The sequence below is a fragment of a genome, unplaced genomic scaffold (assembly GCF_019419815.1).
Source record: "Pyrus x bretschneideri cultivar Hongxiangsu unplaced genomic scaffold, Pyrus_bretschneideri_v1 Contig8, whole genome shotgun sequence".
Lineage (NCBI taxonomy): Eukaryota > Viridiplantae > Streptophyta > Magnoliopsida > Rosales > Rosaceae > Pyrus > Pyrus x bretschneideri.
This window is the reverse complement of record NW_025999820.1, coordinates 9,921,984-9,946,941: the sequence shown is the minus strand read 5'-3', so window position 1 is coordinate 9,946,941 and position 24,958 is coordinate 9,921,984. Positions and strand designations below refer to the sequence as shown.

At 38.1% G+C, this 24,958-nt stretch overlaps 4 protein-coding genes across 8 annotated transcripts; 3 read left to right on the top strand and 1 right to left on the bottom strand.

Annotated features, from left to right (window-relative positions):
* The first annotated feature begins 163 nt into the window (after nucleotides 1-163).
* LOC103935307 (E3 ubiquitin-protein ligase RSL1) lies at nucleotides 164-2,405 on the top strand. The gene is made up of 2 exons (XM_009345069.3): nucleotides 164-1,270; nucleotides 2,160-2,405. Exons 1-2 carry the CDS (start codon nucleotides 246-248, stop codon nucleotides 2,242-2,244), a joined length of 1,110 nt encoding a protein of 369 aa, XP_009343344.3. The 5' UTR covers nucleotides 164-245; the 3' UTR covers nucleotides 2,245-2,405.
* A 236-nt stretch (nucleotides 2,406-2,641) lies between these two features.
* Nucleotides 2,642-6,152, top strand: LOC103935329 (transcription factor LRL1-like). 5 transcript variants are annotated; one of them, XM_048575761.1, is made up of 9 exons: nucleotides 2,652-3,378; nucleotides 3,533-3,575; nucleotides 3,756-4,366; nucleotides 4,514-4,597; nucleotides 4,710-4,811; nucleotides 4,899-4,964; nucleotides 5,057-5,122; nucleotides 5,345-5,413; nucleotides 5,708-6,152. In XM_048575761.1, exons 3-9 carry the CDS (start codon nucleotides 3,782-3,784, stop codon nucleotides 6,059-6,061), a joined length of 1,326 nt encoding a protein of 441 aa, XP_048431718.1. In that variant the 5' UTR covers nucleotides 2,652-3,378; nucleotides 3,533-3,575; nucleotides 3,756-3,781; the 3' UTR covers nucleotides 6,062-6,152. The 5 variants fall into 5 exon arrangements, with proteins under 5 accessions (XP_048431715.1, XP_048431718.1, XP_048431716.1 ...); XM_048575758.1 differs by having other exon boundaries at nucleotides 2,642-2,768; nucleotides 2,993-4,366; XM_048575759.1 differs by having other exon boundaries at nucleotides 3,533-4,366.
* Nucleotides 6,153-7,396: 1,244 nt separating this feature from the next.
* LOC103959111 (1-phosphatidylinositol-3-phosphate 5-kinase FAB1A) lies at nucleotides 7,397-15,723 on the top strand. The gene is made up of 12 exons (XM_009371453.3): nucleotides 7,397-7,769; nucleotides 8,069-8,752; nucleotides 9,120-9,854; nucleotides 10,046-10,199; nucleotides 10,367-10,711; nucleotides 11,054-11,947; nucleotides 12,052-12,383; nucleotides 12,523-12,646; nucleotides 12,742-12,912; nucleotides 13,035-14,534; nucleotides 14,650-14,916; nucleotides 15,237-15,723. Exons 2-12 carry the CDS (start codon nucleotides 8,127-8,129, stop codon nucleotides 15,552-15,554), a joined length of 5,466 nt encoding a protein of 1,821 aa, XP_009369728.1. The 5' UTR covers nucleotides 7,397-7,769; nucleotides 8,069-8,126; the 3' UTR covers nucleotides 15,555-15,723.
* Nucleotides 15,724-16,336: 613 nt separating this feature from the next.
* Nucleotides 16,337-23,883, bottom strand: LOC103959112 (conserved oligomeric Golgi complex subunit 3). Its single transcript, XM_009371454.3, has 24 exons — nucleotides 23,617-23,883; nucleotides 23,223-23,420; nucleotides 23,099-23,143; nucleotides 22,941-23,015; nucleotides 22,756-22,851; nucleotides 22,553-22,630; nucleotides 22,062-22,147; nucleotides 21,823-21,889; nucleotides 21,653-21,715; nucleotides 21,437-21,538; nucleotides 21,140-21,244; nucleotides 20,929-21,021; nucleotides 20,591-20,679; nucleotides 20,115-20,334; nucleotides 19,887-19,973; nucleotides 19,115-19,228; nucleotides 18,993-19,025; nucleotides 18,708-18,794; nucleotides 18,559-18,621; nucleotides 18,112-18,228; nucleotides 17,748-17,840; nucleotides 17,162-17,272; nucleotides 16,918-17,018; nucleotides 16,337-16,772 (listed from the first exon to the last, which is right to left on the bottom strand). Exons 1-24 carry the CDS (start codon nucleotides 23,692-23,694, stop codon nucleotides 16,640-16,642), a joined length of 2,334 nt encoding a protein of 777 aa, XP_009369729.1. The 5' UTR covers nucleotides 23,695-23,883; the 3' UTR covers nucleotides 16,337-16,639.
* Nucleotides 23,884-24,958: the final 1,075 nt, after the last annotated feature.

Sequence of the window (24,958 nt, the reverse complement as noted above, 5' to 3'; positions counted from 1 at the left end):
ATGATCGCTTGATACTTTTTTTAGGAATCATAAAAATCTTGTAATCGTGCTCTTTTATTATATATTGTGCAGTTAATTTTTGTTCAATATTATTTACATTTGAATTTTAAATTTTAAATAAGTATGATGAACGAACGCAGTTACAAAATTCTTTCCAGAAAAAGGATTCGACGAACCTTTTCCTCAATCTTACACCAGGATTTAATGAGACATTTATTTTTTTAAGGATAATAATCTAAGTAATTATGCATAGAATAAATACGGGAAGCTCCGATCAGATAGAGAAGGAGACAGAGAGCATCCAAAAGCCTTACAATCTGTGTCAGTGGCAGCGGATGAGAAGAAGAAAGGAAGCTAAGATGGAGAACCCACTATCGTCTCACTCTCACTCTCGCATCAACTTTATCGACATTGAAGACGACACCTTCCGCTTCACACCCACTTCGCGGAATCCTTCAATCAACCCCATCAACGTCGACGACGAAGACCGAGACCTCCGATCGATCACGGCTTCTTTGCTCAAATCGGTGCCTACTCCCGCCGAAGCCGATAACTTTATCGACCTTTCTGAAGAAACCCTAGACTTCTACGACGGTGACGACGAGCTCAGAATTCTTAGGTTTAAACCCTCGAAAACTCCCTTCGGAAGGAGAGGAAAAGGGTTATTTTCGGATTTTTCCGTGACCGAATCAGGGCAATCTTCAAATTCCAAAAATGACCCGGATTTCGTTTGTGAAATCTGCGTCGAACCCAAGTCGGGAATCGAGTCGTTTCGGATCGAAAACTGCAGCCATGGTTATTGTACTGAGTGTATGGTTAAGTACGTGGCCTCCAAGCTTCAAGAGAACATTACCAGCATTAGGTGCCCTGTTCCTGATTGTATAGGGTTGCTGGAGCCGGAGTATTGCCGGCCCATTCTGCCTCCGAAGGTGTTTGACCAATGGGGAACTGCATTGTGCGAGGCTGTGATTCTTGGGTCAGAGAAATTCTACTGCCCCTATAAGGATTGCTCTGCAATGTTGATTGATGATGGGAAAGAGGTTGTGAGGCAATCAGCGTGTCCAAATTGTTGGAGAATGTTCTGTGCTCAGTGTAAGGCTCCTTGGCACGAGGGGATCGAATGCGAGGAGTTTCTAAAGTTGAATAAGGATGAGAGGGAAAAGGAGGATATCATGTTGAAAAACCTTGCGCAGAAGCAACAATGGAGAAGATGCCCCAAATGTAGGTTCTATGTGGAAAAATCGATGGGTTGCATGTTCATGATGTGCAGGTCAGTTTTTTATCTGCTATGTTTCTTCAATTGTTTGTTGAAATTACTACTTTATTATTCATGTGCTATAAAAATTTCATTGTTTGTTGTGTAAATCTCCTGACGTTGATTATTGCTGATATAATTGAATCACTTGGAATTGGATTGCTTTGCCATATACCATTTGCGCAAAATTTTATATAATAAGCATCAACAATACAGAATAGATTCCTCACTTCGATCTCTCATACAACCTCTAAAAACAGCAATTGCTGACTCCCTGAAAGTCACATGATTGGAAACCATCCACCCTCGAGTACCTTTACAATACAATAACGAAAAATCCCTAGTTGGAGGAATTGTTGGCTTTCTGGCACTTCCATTAAGGTTATGATCTCAAATAGGAAATGAGTATGAGCTAAATTTCCTATCTTTAGAATCCTTTGGCTTTGTTCTTCAAATTGGACGGCGAAATGAGGAGCAATCTGGAGTTCTGATGAGGGAGTATGTAGAAATACGGCTGCCATGCCTTGATGCATTTAACTAGATTTGTGATAATAGGGAACAGAACTGTGATGATAGATTGACATAATAACTGGCATAGGTGCTCCCCTCAGCTTCATTTATAGCGTGACTGTTTGACTACATTTGAAAGAAGGAGATAGGACATCAATCCTTTCTTAAATTCATATCATAAATTCCCAGTTTTTTCAGGTGCAAAATTTAAACTTTGAATTTTCTTCGTTTATGTGACCAGTCTATTAACTAAAATTTAAACCACTGCATATATACGGATGCTTTGCCGACATTTGACCTGTTATGTACAAATTACTCAACACTATTTCAGCCTGTTTTGTTCGGTAAATTCTTGAATGCTCTTTGAATTTCTGTTTATTTGCATTGATTACAGGTGCAGAACTGCTTTCTGCTACAGATGTGGAGACGTTTTAGAGAACATTAGTAACCACTATTGTCCTAGTTGTGGGGGTAGATGAAGTGCTCTACATCTAGGTTAGGATGGTACTTCAAATATTGTAGTTTATCAATGAATGTCGAAGAAAGTTTTAGAGCGCCAAAAGGTGGTTTAAACCAGCACAAATCTGGATTGCAGGCATTTGTTGATAAATCAGCAAGTGACTTGAAAGTACTTTACATATTTGCTTTCTTATTAGAATGCTTTTCAAGAAAATTTACCTTAAAATGTTTGGTTAGACATATTTGAAAATCATCAGATAACTAAAGTTCCACTTTGTGTATCTTCATTTTCTAGGATGGCCAAGGTTTTCCATGGAATAGAGATGGGATTATAATCGTCAATATCTCGATTTTCTTGTACTTCTCAATTCTCATAGTTCCAGTGAGTTTTCGATTCGGATATATCTTGGATTCAATTTTGACTTCTAAGCAGTTGTAAGGTTTACTTTCAGGTGTTTCCAATGGCCTCCATCCTCTCCCCGTCACCCTATCAAGTCACACGAAGAGTAAAATAAGGTTATGGGGGATATTTCCACTGTTGCATGTAAGAATGTCATGTTCACTTATCCTTCAGTATTCAGCGACGATGGGAAACAAAACCAAATGCAGTCAACGCTCAACCCTCCATTTGGTTTTGTTCCCCATCAAGATTCAATCTCGTTTTCAACGGCAAATCGTGCCAAAAACATACAAAATGATCAAAGATATTTCTACGGGACTACGTCTAGCCGTCTACTCATTGTCTCCAATTTTTTATTTTGATTGAAGCCCAACCAAATCGACCTCAACCAGCAATATATGTACACAAATATTTTGAGCTAGTAATTGAATTACTGAAATATCCTTGACCAACAATGGGGAAGGTTTGTTTTGGTCAACAAGGAAGTGGTGAAGGAAGAACCTCCCACTACAACCAGAGGAGCCGAAACCCCTCCGCTTTATCAGGGGCGGATAGTCACTTGTCACCGTCAAAATTACCAGAATGCCCTATATTTGCTGCACTGCATCTGCATGCATGCATCAGTTGGAGAGATTTCGGAGCTAACTTTGCGGTAATTTTGAAAGCTCATTGAAATATCTGTAACGTTCTACAGTCAACGGGATTTTTTTTGAAATCATGGACAAATCACTGGCTGACAGCAGTGCACAAAAGGGTAATATACTCTTGATTTGTATAAGCCTACAAGGGCGGTTTCTGTTTTAGTTTGTGAGTCTTAAAATTAATTTTCTTCTTTTGGTTGCACATTACTGCTTCTAACTGCTGGTTCTACTCTCTTGGCTTCTTTTCTATGTTCTTTTTTACATAAGCGATATTGGCGAAAGGGGATTTGAACACGGGACTTCGGTTAAGGTAAACACTTTTCATCATATGAGCTACAAGTTCCTTGCAACTTCTCTTATGCGGTAGTCTCTCTATTGAGTTGAGTGCCAATAAGGGATCACACTTCTGGTTACTGATTTTCTCTTGCGCGTGTGTGTTTGTATGTATGTATGCTCAACATTGACTTACATACTGAAAAAAACGAAACAGAAGGAGAAGATCCGTTCCTGTTGACGATGGACAAGTACATTAATCAAATTTGCAGTTCCTCATCATGGTCAGATGTCGATGCGAAGGAAATACCATCTTGGGCATGTTGTGAATCTGAGCAACCGAATGAAGCGCTTCTTGGTTCAGTAGTTGTCGTGGATGAACATGAGAACAATAGTTCACCTACATATCTGACTTACTCGAACAGTTTGGAGAGCTTGGTTGCTCAAGATGTTTCATCTATTCTTCAAGATTTTGAACCAGATGCACAAGATGGTGGAAAAAATTGCGATGTTCAAAATATTGGCATGCACTATGGTGTGGATGGGAACATGGTGAGAATACCTCTTCGCTCCATTGCACCGGAAAATGTGGGATGCAATAGCTTCGAACCACTCCTCTACCAGGGATTCAATGGCGATTTTGAAACCCTTTCTCCAATTTCTCAACCGTGGCCTCTTCAATCTTATGAGGGTGTTTCTCCTGCTCCTGCTTCTGGCATGGTACAACTCAAAATGTGCAGCTTTGGAATAAATGGAGATTATGGGGATTATGTTGATTATGTCATGCCAAGCGATCCCAACAACCTGGCTGCTTTAGTCACCACAGAGGTATCGATCTGTGATTACCAACACGTTTAACGTTTATCACAAGGTTTAATGATAGTTAGCTCACTTATATCTTGTTGGATGAAATATCTAGCTATTTATATTTTTGGTAGTTGAAATGCTTTTCCTATTGTCGCTTGTGTAATATAGAAGGGGATGCAGGACGTACAAAATTATCCTTTGCCTTCCTTCCCTATTGCTCCTCGGATGTCTGGTTTGCAGTCTTTACCACAGGTACCTATCCTAAATCCACTGTCCTCTGGGATTTTTATTGAAGGTAGGTGTTCATGATGATTGTTGAGTCGTAACAGAAAGCATTACAGAAACTTACAATTTTCACTTGCAGAATACGTCAACTAACCCTGTTGGTGAATGTAATGGAAATGGAAAGCCTCGTATGAGGGCACGTCGAGGCCAGGCTACTGATCCACACAGTATTGCTGAAAGGGTTAGTTGTGTAGTTCACTTAACGTTTTGATTCTTCGATGCATTATTTTTTGAACCATTAGATTTTTGAAGTCCACTTTGTTTGCAGCTTCGGAGGGAAAAAATTTCTGATAGGATGAAGAATCTGCAAGAACTTGTGCCAAAGTCTAACAGGGTAAGCTCTTCTGTTTCACGCTGAAATACATCCTGTGTAATCAGTTCCGGCTGGGTCTTAGAGAAGTACTGATATCATTCATGATTTTGCAGACCGACAAGGCATCTATGCTTGATGAAATCATTGAGTATGTCAGATTTCTTCAGCTCCAACTCAAGGTATGATGGAGAACTTTCACTCACTGTTTCGACCCCGTGCTTCATAAATAGGGTTATCATAAAACACACTGTTCATCAGTTTTCCAAAGTATTTAATGCTAATGCTATACATTTTTTTCCTTGAACAAGATAGCGATTTACTTAAATTTGGTGAGCAAATTTGCACGAATCAGTGTAAGAAAAGCTGTAACATAATTTGGTGCTCGACATAACGATTTGCAGGAACTAAGCATGAGCAAAGTTGGGGCAGCCGGGGCAGTTGTCCCTCTCACCACAGACAGTCAAGCTAAGGTGCTAAGCCCTCTCTCTCTCTCTCTCTCTCTCTCTCTCTCTCTCTCTCTCTCTCTCTCTCTATGGACAAGGTGCTTAGGTCCAATTTACTACCTTGTTTCAGAATCGAGAAATTCTATGGCTCGAGTCTTAATCTACTCTTAGGCAGAATAATATCATCATCCATTATTACTAAGAAACTGAAAAAAGGCCTCATACATACTAGAAAAGAAATAGCCCCCCATATTTTCTTGTGCGCTAAGAAATAAGAATACAAAAGTCGACTATTATTAATGACAAGTGAATCTATGACAGGTCGGGAATGGTTTGCCGCAGTTGCCATCAATCGGGCAAGCAGCTGACGTTTCTTTTGACGAAATTGCTTTAGAACAACTGGTGAGGCTGATGGAATCAGATGCGGACAAGGCACTGCAGCATCTCCAAGGCGAAGGTTTCTGCCTCGTGCCGGTTGCTCTTGCTGATGCCATTTCTGCAGCAAAGGAATCATCATCATCATCGCGGCCATCAGCTCCCATTCCTGATGATTGGAAGAAGAAGGAAACCAGTTTCGCTGATATCGGCGTTGTTCAGAATAACAGCCGCAGTAGCAGTAACAGCAGCAGCTCACCTGATCAGATAAAACGAGAAGTCAACAACAAATTGGATTAGTTACTGCTTCATGAATTTAATTTAATCTTTCTGTTTCCATGACCTTTGTTTTTAAATTAAAAATAAAATAAAATAACCAATTTCTGAGGTTCTTGTTTTGTTTTGTGGGAACATGGTAGTTAGAGACTTGCATGTTACATCCATGAGATGAAGTGTCAAGTACTTTCATGGCAAGGAACTTCTTGGCTGGTAAACATGCAGTTGGATCAGTTCAATCACGTGCCCTTGCTCACGTGTGATTTGACCATTGTCCCCTCTGACCTGTTACATTAAAATCTCTAACTAATATAATTGTAACAAAAACAAAAATTATCTAAAACTAACATTGTTTGTGAGATGGGTTTTGCGTCACGTCGTTATATAGTTAAGAGTTTTTCTAATTTTGTGATTTACATATTAATTCTAAACAAAGTATTTTTACAAGATGGTATATGTTTTGAACTAATTTATGTGGGGGTATTTGAATTTAATTGCAAAAACACGAGATGATACACTATCTTAACCAACTGACTTAACTTATATCTGTAAGCTAATTCGTAAATAATTGGACCAACTGACCTAACGGAAATTTGACCTGTATGTATGGTTTCCAATCCTTAATTCTTTACTGTTCCATTTTCTTTTTTGGAAAAATCAAACTCTAATAATTGAAGCTATCCACATAAGTTTGAAAACTTATATGATTTGATATTTGAACTCAAATCTCCATTGGTTAAATCTTTCTTTGTTTCCTTTAAATTTAATTCGACATTATCCTTTTCTCTTCACATGCACTTCTACTACTAAATAATTTCCATGAATTATCATGACAAATGATAATTATTTAAAAAAAAATGACAATATTTATTTTACAAATTGTCATAGTGGTAATTGTTTTCCTCTTCAACCTATTGCGTTTTGAATTTAGAGTGGGTTTGAGATTGCTTAAATTATTAAAAAAAAAAAAAGAATCTTAAAAAAGTAGCAGAAAATCAAAACTGCTCTCCATATACTTGTAAGAAAGATGGTTTTTTCACAACTGTTTATTCTTTACAATAGAACAGAAGCAGTTTAAAAAAAAAAAAAATATCAACCCCAAACTAGCCTTTATATTATGAATGATCTCGCTTATAACCAAAGTTAAAAAAAAAAAATTGAGAAAGAAGGTAAAAAATTAAATTTTATAGAGTAACGTTAAGTAGGAGAGTCAACATGCGGGAATTACAGTTACAAGTGGCGGTTGACATTTCACCTTTCTGTATCCTTCTTCCCCCTTCTTTTTTTTTGGTCAATATCTTTCTTCCTTTTTAATTTATATTTTTTCTGTGGCTTTTGTAATTTTGTTTTATATAATTTTATTGTTACAGATAATACAAAACAACAGGTTTGCTGTTGTATGAACGATTTTATCCCGAAAATAATACCCATATAAAATTATAAATATTCTGCACATAAGACGGGCTTATAATTTCTGGTGGGGTCTATTGGAGATTTTGTGCCTTCTTGATTGATTGATTAGGGTTTTGGTTTTTGGGGTATTTTTGCAGAGACGTGTTGCAGTTGAAGCAGAAAGGAAAGCACTTTTGGGTCTCAGGATTGAGCTTTTGGAATTTCTGGTGATCTCTCAAAATCTCAGTTTGCAAAAGCACTTGAATTTGCAGAAGCACTTGAATTTGGGGACTTTAGCCAAATGGGGTTTCAAATTTGCTGCTTCCAACTACTGGTTCTGGTAAATTTTTGCTGCTTTTCTTTTATACCATGAGAAATGAAGCTTAAAAGTTATGCTTTTTTGCATGCAACCCTTTTGCTAGCTGCAAAGATTGATGCTTTTTTTTTAACTCTCAGCTTAAATTTGTGTTTTGGATTGAATTCTGTGATTGTGATTGATATTATGATTTCAGATGGCGTTTTGTATATGTACATTTCAATTTCGATGAGCTCTTGAGTTCCGAATTCCTAAAGTTTTCAATTGTTATGGTTATTTGGATTCTATTTGTTATTCGGTGATTTAGTTGCAATTCTGTTTAGGGAGAGCTTACAATGATGATCCTGTCATCATGAGAGGGCTCGGGTGGGGTAGTTGTCGATGGGCACTCCCGACAACAAACTATCCGAGTTAGTTGACATATTCAAGTCTTGGATCCCCAGGAGGTCCGAGCCGCCCAATGTGTCCAGGGACTTTTGGATGCCTGATCAAAGCTGTAGGGTATGTTATGACTGTGACTCCCAGTTCACAATATTTAACCGAAGGCATCATTGTCGACTTTGTGGCCGAGTTTTCTGTGCTAAGTGTACTGCAAACTCTATTCCTGCGGCGTCTGATGAGCCAAGGGCTGGAAGAGAAGATTGGGAGCGGATTAGGGTCTGTTATTATTGCTTCCACCAATGGGAGCAAGGGGTAGCGGCACCCAATAATGGGGCCGGCCCTGCAGCCAGCCCTGGTCTCAGTCCATCACCATCTGCGACAAGTTTGGTAAGCACCAAGTCCAGCTGCACCTGCCACAGCAGCAGCAGCACTATTGGTTCTACCCCTTATTCGACCGGACCTTACCAGCACGTGCCATATAGTTCTGGTCGTAGCCCTAGTCAATCATCTTCCCAAATTGATTCAGTTCCGGTACAGCAAGACAATGTGACATCGCAGACGAGCATTAGTTCTGATGTTGCCATGGCCGAGCCCTCTCTAAATCAATATGGCTTTTGCATGAACAGGTATCTCCTGCTATCACTGAATACCTTTTCCTTGTACTTCACAAATTCATTAGTTTCAAATAAGTTTTCAAGTGTCCGTGTAAGGTCTTTGTTTATGTCTGAATAAAGAATACCAATCATGGATTGGAAAGTGAATAGAGTTTCTGTTTTCGTGAAATATCTTTCCAGTCATTCTGTCTTCATTTAATGTTAATGTGGCCTGCGAGTATGCGATACATGTATGTGTCAGGTCATATAAATGAATTTTACGTTTAAGTTTCTAACCATGATTATTCATTCTCGTCCTCATATCTCATATCCTTATATTTGGCTCTTTATAAGGTAATCCATTGCTTGTTTTTACTTTTTACTTATCGTCTGATACCAGGAGTGATGATGAGGATGATGACTATGGAGTTTATCGTTTAGATTCAGAACCAAGTCATCTCTCTCATGGCAATGACTATTATGGTGCAGTCACAATCGAGGAATTTGCTAGCGTCTATGGACCCCAGAATGTGCATCTTGATGGAGATAACACAAGTTCCTTATTACCTGGGAGTTTTGATACACAGGATGCAGTAGGAATTCATAAAATTGAGGAAGAACCATACGAACACGATAATGGTGATCAATGTGGAACTTCTCCATATGACCTGCAAAGCACTAATACAGAACCTGTGGATTTTGAGAACAATGGGCTACTTTGGCTCCCTCCGGAGCCCGAGGACGAAGAAGATGAGAGAGAAGCTGTCTTATTTGATGACGACGATTATGATGGTGGTGGTTCTGGTGGTGGTGCAGGGGAGTGGGGTTACCTGGGTTCTTCAAATAGCTTTGGTAATGGGGAGTGTCATACGAGGGAGAAGTCAATTGAGGAGCACAGGAAGGCGATGAAGAATGTTGTGGAAGGTCATTTTAGAGCTTTAGTATCTCAGCTTTTGCAGGTTGAAAATCTACCACTGGGTGATGAAGGCAACAATGAGAGCTGGTTGGACATAATTACTTCATTGTCGTGGGAAGCTGCCACACTTCTCAAGCCAGATACGAGCAAGGGTGGAGGAATGGACCCTGGGGGATATGTGAAGGTTAAATGCATAGCTTGTGGGCGTCGAACTGATAGGTAAATCTTTTTGATCTAAAGTTTATTCTTTCACCATTTTGAGCAGTGTGAGGCATATTCCTGTGCAGTATTATTTCAGTAGACCAAATTTATAATGGTTCCTAAACTTTTATATTATATCTATGTCCTGTTACATGCGAAAGTTATGCAATCCATTAGTTGTTGACGGGTTTTCATTTCATTTTGTTCAGTACGGTGGTTAAAGGAGTTGTTTGTAAGAAAAATGTGGCTCATCGGCGAATGACATCAAAAATAGAAAAACCGCGCTTTTTAATCCTTGGAGGAGCTTTGGAATATCAGCGTGTTTCAAACCTCTTGTCAAGTTTCGATACTTTGTTGCAGCAGGTTCTTTTTACCTTTTCCGTTTATTTGTGTTGTACGTTAAAACTTTGAATTTGTAGGATTTTGATTAGCGATCAAACCCTGCATATGTTTTCTATCACACACTTATCTTTCCTATTCATTTAGTAATCTTGTATGTTTCTCCTTCTGATGGACTATCCCTTTTTTAGGAAATGGATCATCTGAAGATGGCAGTTGCAAAGATAGATTCACATCACCCAAATGTTCTTTTGGTGGAGAAGTCTGTATCTCGGTATGCTCAAGATTACCTTCTTGCGAAAGACATCTCACTTGTTTTGAATATTAAGAGGCCACTTTTGGAGCGAATAGCCCGCTGCACTGGGGCACAAATAGTCCCTTCAATAGATCATCTCACATCACCAAAACTAGGGTTTTGTGACATGTTCCATGTGGAGAAGTTTCTTGAAGTGCATGGCAGTGCTGGGCAAGGTGGGAAGAAATTGACAAAGACTCTGATGTTCTTTGAAGGTTGCCCGAAGCCCTTGGGTGTTACCGTAAGTCCCGAATATATACACAGACTTTGTTGGGCATTAACTGGCACATTTTGGTGTCTTGTCAAATTTGTAGGCTAGGACCTATTGTTATTTGTATTGTCACTTGTTAACACAGTGAAAGAACAAAAGAAAATAGCAAAGACAATGGAATTGTAATCAGGTTACCAGACTGCCGATCAAGGATATCTTAATTCAGAGTTCTTCTTAGCTTTGACTGGTGGATAGGGAGCATTTGCATGACTGTTTTACCATTTTAACATTAACTATTTTAGTAATTCCTTTTACTATGTTTTTTGTTTACCAAAAAGTCAGAAGTTTTAAGATGGATTGAATTTGTTTCAGGTATTGCTCTATGGTGCCAATGGGGATGAGTTAAAGAAGGTGAAACATGTTGTCCAATATGGAGTTTTTGCCGCTTATCACTTGGCTCTGGAGACTTCATTTCTAGCTGATGAAGGTGCTTCACTTCCGGAACTTACTTTGAAGTCTGAGATTACTGTTGCATTACCCGATAAACCATCAAGTATTGACAGGTCTATTTCCACCATACCTGGTTTTAGTGTCCCACCGGCTGGCAAGCCTCAGGGTCCTGATGCTAGCAGGGAACTACAGAAATCTAATCAAGGGTTAATTTCAGATAACAATTCATCTACCACTAGTGGCCCCATTTTGAACATGCAAGGTGCCGATTCAATTTGCTCATCTAAAGCTTGTTCTCAAGCTTTTCTCATAGAACATGCTTTGAGCTCTAGAGAATCTAGATCTCCCTTTACTTCCTTGTCTCCACCAGAAGAGGATATCACAGAATGTTACCGTAAAGAGCTCCCCTCAATATGTGCCTCTGAAAATAAAATTGATGCAGGTTCTAAAGATTCTTGCCTGGACAATCCAGCTCAGGCTGGGGAAGCTTTGCTCAACAGTAGTTTGATCTCTAATTCTCTTGCCACCTCAGAGTCATTAGGACATGGTGGCGGTGCTTTAGCTGCAAATCATGGTGAGACTCCAGAGTTGACATCCATAAAACATCATAGTGATTATCAGAATGAGGAGGTAGGATCTTCAAAGGAAGAGTTTCCACCCTCACCTTCTGACCACCAAAGCATTTTGGTTTCCCTGTCAACACGTTGTGTGTGGAAGGGAACTGTGTGTGAACGGTCCCATCTGTTTCGAATCAAATACTACGGAAGTTTTGATAAGCCTTTGGGGAGGTTCTTACGAGATCATCTGTTTGATCAGGTATTTTTCATTTTCAATCATTACCTTTTGTTTTTGCTAATTTTGTGGACATATTTTTCATAAGCAATTTCATAAGATGAAGTTGTGTCATAATTCTCTATCAGAATTACCTTTGTCGTTCATGTGGGATGCCATCAGAAGCGCATGTTCATTGTTATACTCATAGACAAGGGAGCCTTACAATTTCTGTTAAGAAGCTCCCAGAGATTTTTCTACCTGGGGAAAGGGAAGGCAAAATTTGGATGTGGCACAGGTGCTTGAAATGTCCTCGAGCCAATGGCTTCCCTCCTGCAACTCGAAGAGTAGTCATGTCCGATGCTGCTTGGGGTTTATCGTTTGGGAAGTTTTTAGAGTTAAGCTTTTCAAATCATGCAGCTGCGAACAGAGTTGCAACTTGTGGTCATTCCCTTCACAGAGATTGTCTTCGGTTTTATGGGTATGCATTTTCACTTATGACCCGCTAACTTTTGCACCATCCTCAGTTTACCTTCTTTCTTGTTTTTTAATTTCAGAGAAAAGTCTATGCCGTTTTATCACTATGTTTTTATCTTATGCTATTGTTCTTACATGTACAGTTTTGGAAGAATGGTTGCTTGCTTCCGCTATGCCTCCATTCATGTTCATTCTGTTTATCTTCCTCCACAAAAACTCGAATTTAACTATGATAATCAGGAATGGATACAAAAAGAAGTGGAGGAGGTAAGTTTATTATCTTTTATTTTTAATCTTAGTTAATGTAGCAAATGATTCTAAATTTATCAATGCTTATGAGATTATTGATCTTGTTTTACTAGGTGGGTCATCGGGCAGAGCTTCTCTTTACTGAATTGCACAATGCTCTTAATCAGATTTTGGAGAAGAGACCAATTTCAGGGACACCGGATGGTGGGAAGAAAGCACCTGAATCAAGTCATCAAATTGTAGAACTTGAAGAGATGCTTCAAAAGGAAAGAGAAGACTTTGAGGTAGTTTATGTGTATCACACCACCTTTCTACATGCATTGTTTATTTTATTTTTCATTTGTTGGAGAGGGAAGTTACATATTTTAATCCTTTGGTATCTCAATCGTGACATGACATTGTTTAGGAATCATTACAAAAAGCGATGCATAGGGAGGTGAAGTGTGGCCAGCCTGCAGTTGATATTCTCGAGATCAATAGATTAAGGAGGCAGTTGCTCTTTCATTCTTACATTTGGGATCAACGCCTAATTCAGGCTGCCAGTTTAAGTAAAAATAGTTTCCAGGAAGGCTTGAGAAGTTCCCTTCCAAAACTCAAGGAGAAACCTATCAGTTCTATGGAGAAGCTTGTCGAGACAAATATAAACTCCAAGCCAGGTAAAGGATTTAGTAGTTGTGATTCCTCTCTTCGGGAAACAAAGCCAGATGTAAGTATTTATCAAGGAGGAGATGTTGGCGGCTTTAGCCAGCCTGAAGGGGAGCAGAAGAACAATGAAATCGTTCAGAACCCGAATCATAGTAACGAGGCAAAAATTTCCACACGGTCCTCTGAAAATGCCATGGATAAATCTGATCCATTGGAGTCTGGCCTAAGCGAACGAAGGGCCCTCTCAGAAGGGAATGAGAGTCTAGTAGTGGCAAATTTATCTGATACCCTTGATGCGGCTTGGACTGGTGAAAGTCACCCAACTAGTATGATTCCTAAAGAGAATGGCTACTCTAAACCTGATTCAACCTTGGTAAATTCTCCGACTGTGATGAGAAAAGTTGCATCGAATTCAGATCTGCAAAATTGTGCTGTTGACCAAGCTGGGGTACAGACAACTGCTTCAACTCATTCTCTTAGCTCTACATCATCTCTCAAGGTATTTGACAAAAGTTATTCACTGAATGCACAAAAGATCAATATTGGTGAATACAATCCCGTCAATGTTCCAATGTTCCGCGAATCGGAAAGGCAAAGTGGTGCCAGGCTGTTACTGCCAATTGGTATTAATGACACTGTCATCCCTGTTTTTGACGATGAACCCACTAGTGTTATTGCCTATGCACTTGTCTCGCCAGATTATCATGTGCAGATTTCTGAGTCTGAGAGACCAAGAGATGCTATGGATGGTTCAGTCTCAGTACCTCTTTTTGATTCCGCAAATCTTCTCTCACTTAGCTCTTTTGATGAGTCGTTTTCTGAGACCTACAGAAATATTGGTTCTTCTGATGAGAGCATGTCATCTGTGTCACGGTCGCGGAGCTCTCAAGCTTTGGACTCACTTTTGTCAAAGGACATTCATGCTAGAGTTTCTTTTACAGATGATGGCCCCCTTGGTAAGGTGAAGTATACTGTGACTTGTTACTACGCAACGCGGTTTGAGGCTTTAAGGAGGACGTGTTGCCCTTCTGAAAGAGATTTCGTGCGATCTCTCAGCCGCTGTAAGAAGTGGGGCGCCCAGGGTGGCAAGAGCAACGTTTTCTTTGCAAAAACCTTGGATGATCGATTTATCATCAAACAAGTTACAAAGACAGAGCTGGAATCATTTATCAAGTTTGCACCATCTTATTTCAAGTATTTGTCCGAGTCAATCAGTTTTCGAAGCCCGACTTGCCTGGCAAAGATCCTGGGTATTTATCAGGTATTCTTCGTTTCTCTTGCTCTCACTAAAATGCTTAACGTTTTTCTTTAGTGGCCTGATATACAACTTTTCACTTAAGTCTGACCCAATTTTTCGTTTCTCTTTTGTCTTGAAGGTTTCGTCAAAGCATGGTAAAGCAGGGAAAGAGTCCAAGATGGATGTTTTAGTAATGGAGAATTTATTATTTAGACGGAATGTCACGCGGCTTTATGATCTGAAAGGATCTTCTCGATCACGTTATAATCCAGATACAAGTGGGAGCAATAAAGTTCTACTCGACCAGAATCTGATTGAAGCAATGCCGACTTCTCCAATTTTTGTGGGGAGCAAGGCAAAGCGGCGACTAGAGAGAGCTGTCTGGAATGATACTGCGTTCCTTGCTGTAAGTTCGATTTTAACTCCCTGTTGCCGCATTAATGTTTCCTCAGTAACCCCATTGTTTTTCCAATCGGAAAATGCTCTGTGCACAAAGATTTTAACAAATACTATTCTCCGAATTGACGTGATTTCTTGAATGGCATGACACATATACTACCCCACGCCACCCAATGCAGTGTGCAGAGAAGAATGCATGTATTCTTTTCATCGGCGCCTCCCTCCAAATCCTGTGTGATTGTTTTCGAGGCGTAGTGATTAGATTTTGGTGTTTGATTGCCCTGGCATCCGTTGTTTGCTAACATCTTGTCATCTATTTTGCCACAGTCGATTGATGTCATGGACTACTCGTTACTGGTCGGTGTGGACGAGGAAAAGGATGAGCTGGTTGTGGGGATCATTGATTTTATGAGACAGTACACATGGGACAAGCACCTTGAAACTTGGGTGAAGACCTCCGGGATTCTCGGTGGACCCAAGAACACGTCTCCAACCGTGATTTCACCCCAGCAATACAAGAAACGATTCAGGAAAGCTATGACAACCTACTTCCTCATGGTGCCCGATCAGTGGTCTCCCCTAACGATCGTACCGAGCGGGTCGCAATCTGACCTTGGTGAAGAAACTGCGCAAGATCCGAGCTGAATTAATGTCTTCTAGCCTGTATATATGTGAAAATAATCCTTACTACTTTTACTTGTATATTTGAAGATGTGAGCTCAGTAGAATAATGTCCAATGCAAAGCTACAAAGCAGCAAGCCTCTCCCTTTTTCACATTTTCTTTATTCATAAGAGGTAAATAGCGTTCGATTATTACCCGAGTGAAAATTAGTTTTTTCCAGATTATTCTATTGGAAAAATATGTCCTTAAACTATTAAAGTTAGTTTCAAAGCTGTTACATCCAACGGTCCGTCAAATGATGCGACTTGCACTTTAAAAGAACTACTGTCATCTTCTCGCCCATAAAATTTGCGTATAGGCTTTGAATTTAGTTGTCAATATATATATATATATATATATATATATATTTTATTTTTTTTTAACAAACGATATTATCTACACTAAGAGGAAAAGGGGTACGCTAAGCCTCACAATAAGTTAGCAATTGGTTCAAATTCGCTTTTAACGAAAATCGAACCTAAGTTACCTCTCTAGACTTTTTATTTTGGGGAAAACAAATCTTTAAATTCCTTATAAACTGCCAATTTACACTCATTAGTATCGCCTACAAGTCGCATAACTTAAGTTGACTGAAAATTGGGTAAAACAAAATTGAATTTTTATAGTAGGATGGAAATGGGCAGTTTAATAAATTTATGGACTATATGTCCAAAAATAAAAAACGTTAGAGGCTTATTTTCACTTGAATAATAATCCAACCACTAATTCGACATAATTACTCGTTTATAGTTTATACAGTCAAACTAACAAGTAACATTTATTTCCCAGTTGCAAATAGCACATATTCTGATACAGATTATGACCGTTTTCAAAATACAAATTGTGCTTCATTGAACCAAAACTTGGAAATTGAAATCGAACAAAAACAGCTCATGAGCAGTTCTACACAAAACCTATAAGACTGCCCACCGGCGCTTTATACGGTACAAAAAATGATACATATTTTCGTCGTATTGTAAAACTGGTTCAACATTGCAGGATTTCTCTTCTCTACGAAAAAATAACCTTTAAATCGCGCGGCTAAAAGAACAATTTAGATGGTGCACACTAAAGGAGATTATCAAGTTGTGCATGTAGTTCTTGTATGGAAGGCATGTGTATGATGCCTTGTACCTCTTCCGCTGAATACTCGTCCTTCAGCAGGGTCTGTACACGAACATGTGCTTCGACAATATTTGTCCTGCAGAAAAAAAGGAGAAAAGAAGAAGGCTTGTCAGGACCGAGTTAGGAAAGGAAGATAAACTGATCCGTCAGCAAGTGAAAATACCAGCTTAATCTGTCGAGGACCTTAAATTTCACATTGTACGAGTGAATTCTGTACTTACTTTATAGCTTTGAATAGTATAGTTCGTGTTGACGGGTTCTGCAAATAAAGCTTCATTTTCGTCATTACCATTGGCAACTCTTGCTGAATTGCAGCAGCTACCTGTTCCAGAGTACATTATGAGACTTAGCTGTTGTTATCAAATATGTAGACCGCAAAACAAGAACCCTAGCAGTCAAATTTATGATGGCCCTCCCTAACATGGCTCTCCACTGCAGTCAAAGAAAACGAGCAATTATGCATACCTTTTGAACAAGTTCGGCCACCTTATCCGGGGTTGCAAAAGCTTGATCTTTTATTGGTTTGGACATAACCGACTCTACCTTTTGATTCTGACTACCTTTCACAGCTGTGACCTAAACACAACCAAAACCTTTTAGACATGAACGAACTTTTGAAATACAGATGTAGAAAAACAAGAGAAATCATATCTAAATGTGAACAAACTTAGTAAACGCAGGATGCCTAATGACATTATGGATTTAAGTTATAACAAGCAGTCGAGCACTCAGTTATGGATCCATCAATCCATCCAGGTACCTCAACAACATGCCATAGGAATCTACGGATAAAGATTGTGTTAGCATTTTTGAATGATATGGGTTTTAAGCTGTAACAAGCACTCAGATATGAGTTTATGAAGATGTAAAGTTAGAAAAGTTTCCAACGTATCTGCAAGTCTATGAGCTATTCACATGTCTAATGTGGATTTCGGCAATGTATTTTACTGTTCTGTTTGATTTTTAGTTGTATACTTGTATCTATGCTGGTCTCTCATTTGCTCCACGTTTCAAATCCATATTACTAAAGGGGGGAATGACAAACACAAACCTTGGTAATAAATGAAAGCATAGGATCCACAACTAGCTTCGTCACAGACATAATGAACTCCTCACCAGTGGTTTTCAGGCTTTTCTCCAATTCCTGCAAGTACATTACATGAATGGATTACCGACAAATTATTTCGAATAATACAATGAAGAATCTCCAGAAAATGAACCAAAGTGAAAAGTATAAACGAAAGCTTGCTCTGCAATCCTATCTAATGGAGAAAAGGGAGGGAAACGGGGTTAGCAGAGAAACACACCGAGGTGAAAGAATAAGCGGAAAATAAAATGATCCAAAGCAGCTTAAGGCCACTTAATGATTACAGTTATGCTCTAAAAGTCAACTAAGAAACCATTGATTGACAAACCTTTTTGGCATCTATTTGACTTTCTAAAACTCGGGGAGATAGTGTTCTTGCTAGTGAAGTTGACCTGGACCAATCAGATAGAGAGGCTTGACCTCTAAGAATTCGTCTTAGATGCTCCTGCCAGAAGATTCAAAAATATTAAGATTTTCATTCCATCAAAATTCAGGCATTTAATTAAATTTTAATACTTATTGCCCGAAACAAAACAACATTCTAGACATCTTCGTCAATGAAATACCGTCCATACTAGAGAACTGACTTAATTGAAAAGAAAACAAAAATTGGCTTTATTTCAAAATTCAAAATTTCCACGTATTGTAATCAAAATAATGACAAATTGTTGCATCATTCCAGTAAAGACCGAGAGGATATATCAAACATTAATAGAACTTTACTGAACACTATATAATACATTGAATAGGAGAACTTTAGAGTTAGAAAACTAACCAGCAAGTGCGAGAAATCAAGTTCCTTATGTGTAACAGAAAACTCAATATCGAAAGGCGCAATCTGGGAAGACAAAATAGATGCATTAACAAGTCATTTTTAAAGAACAATTACCCATGATATATACATCAAGAAAGAAGGACAATCACCTGCTCCCTTAAGATAAGAAGATGCTTTAAGAGGAAAAGCTGACCGTCCATTGGGGATGATCTCTTTGTGATGAGTTTGCCCGCTTTCTGGCAGATAAAAGAAACAACAATCAAGATAGCACCAGAAAAGTATGTCACCATATTAAGCCCATGCTAAACAAATCCCATCATGTTAATAAACAGGGATAATATGACAGTAGAGGTAACACAAAAAAAATTAACTGGAATTATGCACACAGAAATTCAAAATGCACTGCATAAGACAGTACATATTCAGTAGCTCACCTGGATAGATTCTGAACAAACTTCAACTACTTCCTGTATACCAAAAAAATAATTGTTTAACAAATTTATATGAAGGGCATTTATTCAAGACAAGTTTGAAAGCTGTGCAAAGACTTAAGTACCTGTGCTAAACCAGTAAAAACTTCTGGTTCTAAACAGCGATACAACTTTGAAAGGCAAGATATCGTTTTCTCTAGAGGTGGATACCATGTTTTAAAAACAAGGTTTTCATCAGCCTGTGTTTGACAAAGGATAAAGATAAGGAAAGATGAGAAAATCAATCCATATCTATATATAACAATCGTAGGTAAGGACATTAAATCAACCAGAAATGATGCAGAACTGGAGCCAACAGTAGTGTAACCACTTGCACCAACTACCATAAAAGATATATTCAATCGTGCATAAGTAATCCAAAATTACCAGGTTGGAAACCAGTTGCACCAACTACCATAAAAGATATATTAAATTGTGTGTGAGTAATCCGAAATTACCAGCTTGGAAACATGTTACAAGGGCAAAGGCATACTACTGTCCCTAGAGGTAGACTGCAAAATTAAAGGATATATTTGATACAAGAAGTGATCAATAAGTTCTAAGGTCACTAAATGTCACCTTAGGTCCTATGTTCTATTCTCACCTCCCAAATATCACTTACATAAAAAAAAAAAAAAAAGACACAGTTTGTTTCTGGGTTATGGATATTCCATTAAGTGAACAATCAATCTCACCAGACTGAATGAATAATTCATCAAGGGCATGAAACACAATAGAAAATTAAAATTATTAAACCATGTGTGGATGTCCTATATGCCTATCTGCATCAGGCAATGTAAACAAAAATTTATCTCAGAAATCCATAAAAGTTCAAAAAGGAAATGGGAAAAAAGTTACAGAAGTAGTTTCAAGTTGATCGGCCGCTGATCCTTCCAGCTTTGCAGGGTAATCCAAGTCTTCATCCAGAGGAAAATAATTTGCTATCTGGAAAAAAAGCAAGAGAGAGATTTTAAGAAATTTAAAAAGGAAAGTGGTAGCTAGTCAAGAAAACAAGATTAACTGGAAAATTAAGAAACAAAGGTAACAACTCAACAAACAATGAGAACTCTCAGGAATAGAAGTCACCTCATCACGAATATGTGTTCGAGCACGGAAAGTTAACCGCTCATGAACATCGGCAAGAATTCTCTCTAATGTAGGACGTAGACCAGCTAATGATTCAGTCCTCCGATTTAACTGTTCACCTAGGACTTCAGCTTTCAATATATCAACAAGTTCACAAAGAAAATCAACATTTGTTTCATGAATAAGTTTTGGCCGCAGTGTATCATATAAATATGTAGACCTGCATGAATTATCACCAAAAGGAGGTTATTATATGGTTTAAAGCATGCATAAACCAATCAACCAGCCAACCTCCATACTACAATGTAACAGCTTAACAAGGAATGAAGTGGAAAGGACCAAACCAATCAAGCTTCATTCACTTTTGGCACATGTAATTTAAAAGAGATTGCCTAACCCATTATTACATGTCAGCCTCTCAAGAAAGCAGAAAACGAGAGAAAAGAACTGAAAGCAAAAAATATAATGGGACCTACAGAGGATCTATCAATGGAGCCAAACTTGAAACGTCCTCTGCAGAAGATGGAAAAAAATGAACAAAAAGTTGGTGCTCTAGCTGGCAGACCTGCAATAAATAGTGGTTTCAATTACAATGGAAACTTATGTTCACAACGTATGCGGCTCAAATTCATACATGAGAATAAGTTGCATATCACATTACATCAAATATCAAAGATACTGCCCGCTATCATTAAAGAGGACAGGGTCAAACACCCCATCCTCACCTTATATTCAATGATAGACAAATCTTTCGCATGTATTTTTTTTAAGGAGTTTTTGCTCAATGAAATTCCTTGTAGCATTTATATCTTACCTGCATTAGATATGCACAGCCAGATCTAGTCAGTGATGGCAAGGCCTCTTTCTTCGCGAATTCAGATATTCGTTGATGTACTATAGCTCTTACCTGAAAATGCATTAAAAAGGTGGATTGATTACAAGTCATAAAATGAAGGAATGAATTAATACGGTAAACAACTATTGATCCTTTTCAAAAAAAAAAAAAAAAAAATTCATCAGCTCACCAACGAAAGTCTCTGTTCACAGTAGAGTTTGTGGCATTCTGTAAGGATCTGAGTATATTCTTTCCTTGATGCTCTGCTTTCAATTTCCTCCAGCACTGGCTTAAGCTGCAAGTACTCTACTTGTTAGACATCAACACAAACAGGTGTGAAGTTAAAAACTAAAAGAACAGAGTTGCACACCCGCATTCAAAAATTAGGGTAGAACTGAAAATGTTTTCCAGACACATCTTGCCTTCAACTTTTCACACCCTGGCTGGTTAAATGCATTAATCAAATTAATAGCATCATTAATGTTACCTCACTTGCTGCTGCCTTGAAACGGACATATATAACAGATGCTTCTACACCCTCAGAAACAGATGTGTTATTGCCACCACTGCCCCGGATAGCTGCTTGTACCTGATGCAAGACAGTGTCCATAATTCAAAGCCATGTAATATACATTAATGCATATTAAGACAGAAGTCTACTACGATGTGTTAATGGTAATTCAGTTCAATAAGTTAACATTACCTGAGAAGAAGCACCCTTGAGAACTGAAAGTACATGAGAACGAATCATTCCCAAGGCTCGAGACTGTCCAAAACAAGTAAATTATATATTATTGAAGGTCAAATTAATCTTACTGGAAGACAATCTCTGTTCTATACTATTCACCTAATCAACACTCTTGCAAATTATACCTGCAGTTGTCGAAATTTGAGCAGGTAAACACTGGATTCTGCATACTGTGGATTGCTTTCGACGTACCTAAAGTATGCACAAATTGTTTGAAACCAATAAGTTCTAATCCAATAAATATATCTTTATCAAATGCTTGATGTTTCCTAGTATGAATTACAAACTTCCAAGGATTTTAACTGAATAGTGTCCGAAGCATAGAATTGCACACGGTTACTAACAAAGAAGGTAGCCCACTTACGATATGCACTCATCAAGGCGTTTGAGAAGAGGGAGAAAGTTCTCATGCAGAACATTCATGTTTGGAGAATAAAAGTTGGTAGTAATCTGCACACAGTTGAAAAATTAAACATGAATTATATATAACATACTAATAGGATGAATATATAAATATATTATGCGGTTTGTATTACATACACAATTTGTGCATCATGATATTTTCTCACACATCCGAACAAAAAAAAAAAAAAGAAGGTAATATCCTTGGCACAAAGCTTCAAAGTATATTAACTTCAATGTAACACTACAAACCTGATAAGGAGAATTCATAGTAAGGAGAAACTGACTTGGGCGGATTTTTTAAAACTTAAAAGGCTTTGGAAAAAGAATCAATTAAATTGTTAGTTCAAAAATAAAAGTTTATCCATGCTGCTATGCATCACCACATATATTTAACAAAACCACAACGTCAGCAAACAAAATATCTCTAGGTAAGGTAGATTCAAACCTTACATTCTCCAATTCATCAAAGTAGTTGAGCTTACTACGGAGTGCTTCCGAAAACTCAATCAGCCGTTGTTTCTCTATTAACTGCAAATGAAAAATGAGGAGGCATCATGTTTTATATAAGTTTCCAGGCCCCCACAACCATGAATTAACCTGACACCAAGGAAGTGGATGAAATAAAAGGGGTAACATTAGAAAGAAAGTCCCACCAGTCTATCGCAAGCATCGTGAAGGGTTCTAGTCTTTGTTGCTACTGCTTGATGCTGGTTCTGTAGTTCATTAAACAACTCTAGGGTTTCATCCACCTGCACAGAACGGAACCAGCTATTTCAAACAAGCACAACAACTTCAAACAAAGATGCTTCAACGATACCGATAGATATATCGCCATTACCTGACCGAGTATGCCATCACATGTCTGAATGCGTTCTGTCAAAGTGTCTACATAGTGTCGATACTTCTCCTCTGTCTAAAATGTGAAAAATTTATGTGCAATGAGCTTAATTTACACTTAATTACAACATAAGTTTGCTGCAAGAATCGATTACTAACCTCCGACTTCAATGCTGCTTCAAGATCTGTAAACCATTTGTAAAACTGCAAGTAGAAAAAGCTAATTTCAGTGTGAAAGCCTTCGAATTGTAATAGATAATGGAATGTGATGGCGAAAATGTACCTGATTCGTATTGACAAGAACAGCTTCAATGGCGGCGGAATGTTCCAAGCCCAAAGAGCTGTCCTTGGTGGAGACAGTTAGGCCATTCTGGTGGCCTGTAGTGCCGTCCTGAGCCAAATTGGGTGGGAATGGCCGCTCCGCAATGCAATGCGAGAGCGTTGTAATGGCCGCTTGCTGCTGCTCAGATAACGGAGTTTTCTGCAGAGGAAAGAAAGCACTACATCAAAATTCATATCGAGAGGATCCGATCCGATCCGATCTGAAGCAAGCTAATTGCAATAAAGCGGAGAAAATTGCACAAAACTCAGATGTAGACGAAAAAGGCGTTGTTTCAATGAAGAATTTTGAATCTATGGCAACGAGGAGGAGAGAGAAGAAGAAGAAGAAGAAGCACCTGTTCCCAGTGAGATGCGAAGTTGTAGCCCTTGGAAATGGCTCCAGATTTCGGAACGCCGGGTTTGCTTGCCGCCATTTCTCAATCCTCTTCAACTCACAACAAAGTCGGTTCATACAACGGTTGCAGTCGCCGTCGTCGTCATCCACAATTCGCCTCCTCTCCTCCGCCCTCTTTTCTCCCAGTCGAGTTTTTTCTCAGTCCTTCGCTCCCTCTTCCGACGATAAAGATTTAAACGCAAGGCTCTTATGTTGGGTAGAACAAGACGACGACGTCTTCGGCGTGGAAACAGTTGGTGCGAACTTGCTTGCATTTTTTGTCCGTCTCTTCACTTTTATCCCGTTATTATTTAACGATTAAATTATTTTACATGTTAGCATATCGTAATTTTAAAATTGAAAAACATGTTTTAATATGTATTTTTCATATATTTTATTTTTAATTTGGGCACATACAAATTGTATGAGAAAATTTTTTGTTTTTGTTTTTGAAATAGGAGGAGAGAGGTCGAGAGTGATAGAGAATGTGGGAGTGGAAATATGTTTTTTTTAATTAATTAATTAATTAATTTTATTTTAATTAGAGATATGTTAGGATTACGTATAGGTGTGAGGCATTGAAAAAAAATACAGCAAAATTTAGTTGTGTGAAATTACATTTTTGGCCCATATTTCTTATTTATGTTCTTTTTAATTAGATGGTTAAACTGATAATTTTATAGAGTTTCAGTTGACAATAAGTGTTTTATTAATTAGTAGAGATTTCAATAGTTATTTATTAAAATATATTAATAATTATGTAGGTACATTATTTTTTTGTTAGTTTTTTTTTTCATTATTATACCTTTATTTTTAAAAAATTATTTGAATTTATTTAAATTTTATAATTTGTGGGATATTGATCAATGCATAATGTGCAGAGTTTTATTTTATTTTATTTTTTTTTAACAAATAATATTATCTAAATTGAGGGGGAGGGTGGGCTTAGCCTCGTAATAGACTAGCAATAATGTGGTTTAAATTCACTATGGGATGAAACCTAAGACCTCTCATTTATATGTGAAGAGAAATATCATTAAACCATAATACTAAATAACGTATAGATGCAGAAGTTAAATCTCTTACAAAACGCTAAGGACCTCAATCAAAATATTGAAACAAACAAAGTTTCAATCTAACGGTTAGGTTAAATAGAGATTGAAACCAAAATGACTCTTATATTTAACTCTTGAGATTTAACCAAAAAGAATTTGGAAAGTCCTGTATTTATAAGCTTTGGGCAAATTGTCCAAAAATTGAATACAAACTGTAGAAAAGAAATTACAAAGTTATGCTGGGATCCT

What these genes read in the sequence shown, in the direction of transcription:
- LOC103935307 (XM_009345069.3), top strand. Translation starts at nt 246, where the DNA reads ATGCATAGAATAAATACGGGAAGCTCCGATCAGATAGAGAAGGAGACA. An exon ending in TGCATGTTCATGATGTGCAG is followed by an intron (nt 1,271 to 2,159) that starts GTCAGTTTTTTA and finishes CATTGATTACAG; the next exon opens with GTGCAGAACTGCTTTCTGCT.
- LOC103935329 (XM_048575758.1), top strand. Translation starts at nt 3,716, where the DNA reads ATGCTCAACATTGACTTACATACTGAAAAAAACGAAACAGAAGGAGAA. An exon ending in CACACAGTATTGCTGAAAGG is followed by an intron (nt 4,812 to 4,898) that starts GTTAGTTGTGTA and finishes CTTTGTTTGCAG; the next exon opens with CTTCGGAGGGAAAAAATTTC. An exon ending in TTCTTCAGCTCCAACTCAAG is followed by an intron (nt 5,123 to 5,344) that starts GTATGATGGAGA and finishes AACGATTTGCAG; the next exon opens with GAACTAAGCATGAGCAAAGT.
- LOC103959111 (XM_009371453.3), top strand. Translation starts at nt 8,127, where the DNA reads ATGGGCACTCCCGACAACAAACTATCCGAGTTAGTTGACATATTCAAG. An exon ending in CGAAGCCCTTGGGTGTTACC is followed by an intron (nt 10,712 to 11,053) that starts GTAAGTCCCGAA and finishes AATTTGTTTCAG; the next exon opens with GTATTGCTCTATGGTGCCAA. An exon ending in GAGATCATCTGTTTGATCAG is followed by an intron (nt 11,948 to 12,051) that starts GTATTTTTCATT and finishes ATTCTCTATCAG; the next exon opens with AATTACCTTTGTCGTTCATG.
- LOC103959112 (XM_009371454.3), bottom strand. Translation starts at nt 23,694, where the DNA reads ATGGCGGCAAGCAAACCCGGCGTTCCGAAATCTGGAGCCATTTCCAAG. An exon ending in TCGCATCTCACTGGGAACAG is followed by an intron (nt 23,421 to 23,616) that starts GTGCTTCTTCTT and finishes TTTCCTCTGCAG; the next exon opens with AAAACTCCGTTATCTGAGCA. An exon ending in TTGATTTCTCGCACTTGCTG is followed by an intron (nt 18,229 to 18,558) that starts GTTAGTTTTCTA and finishes ATCTTCTGGCAG; the next exon opens with GAGCATCTAAGACGAATTCT.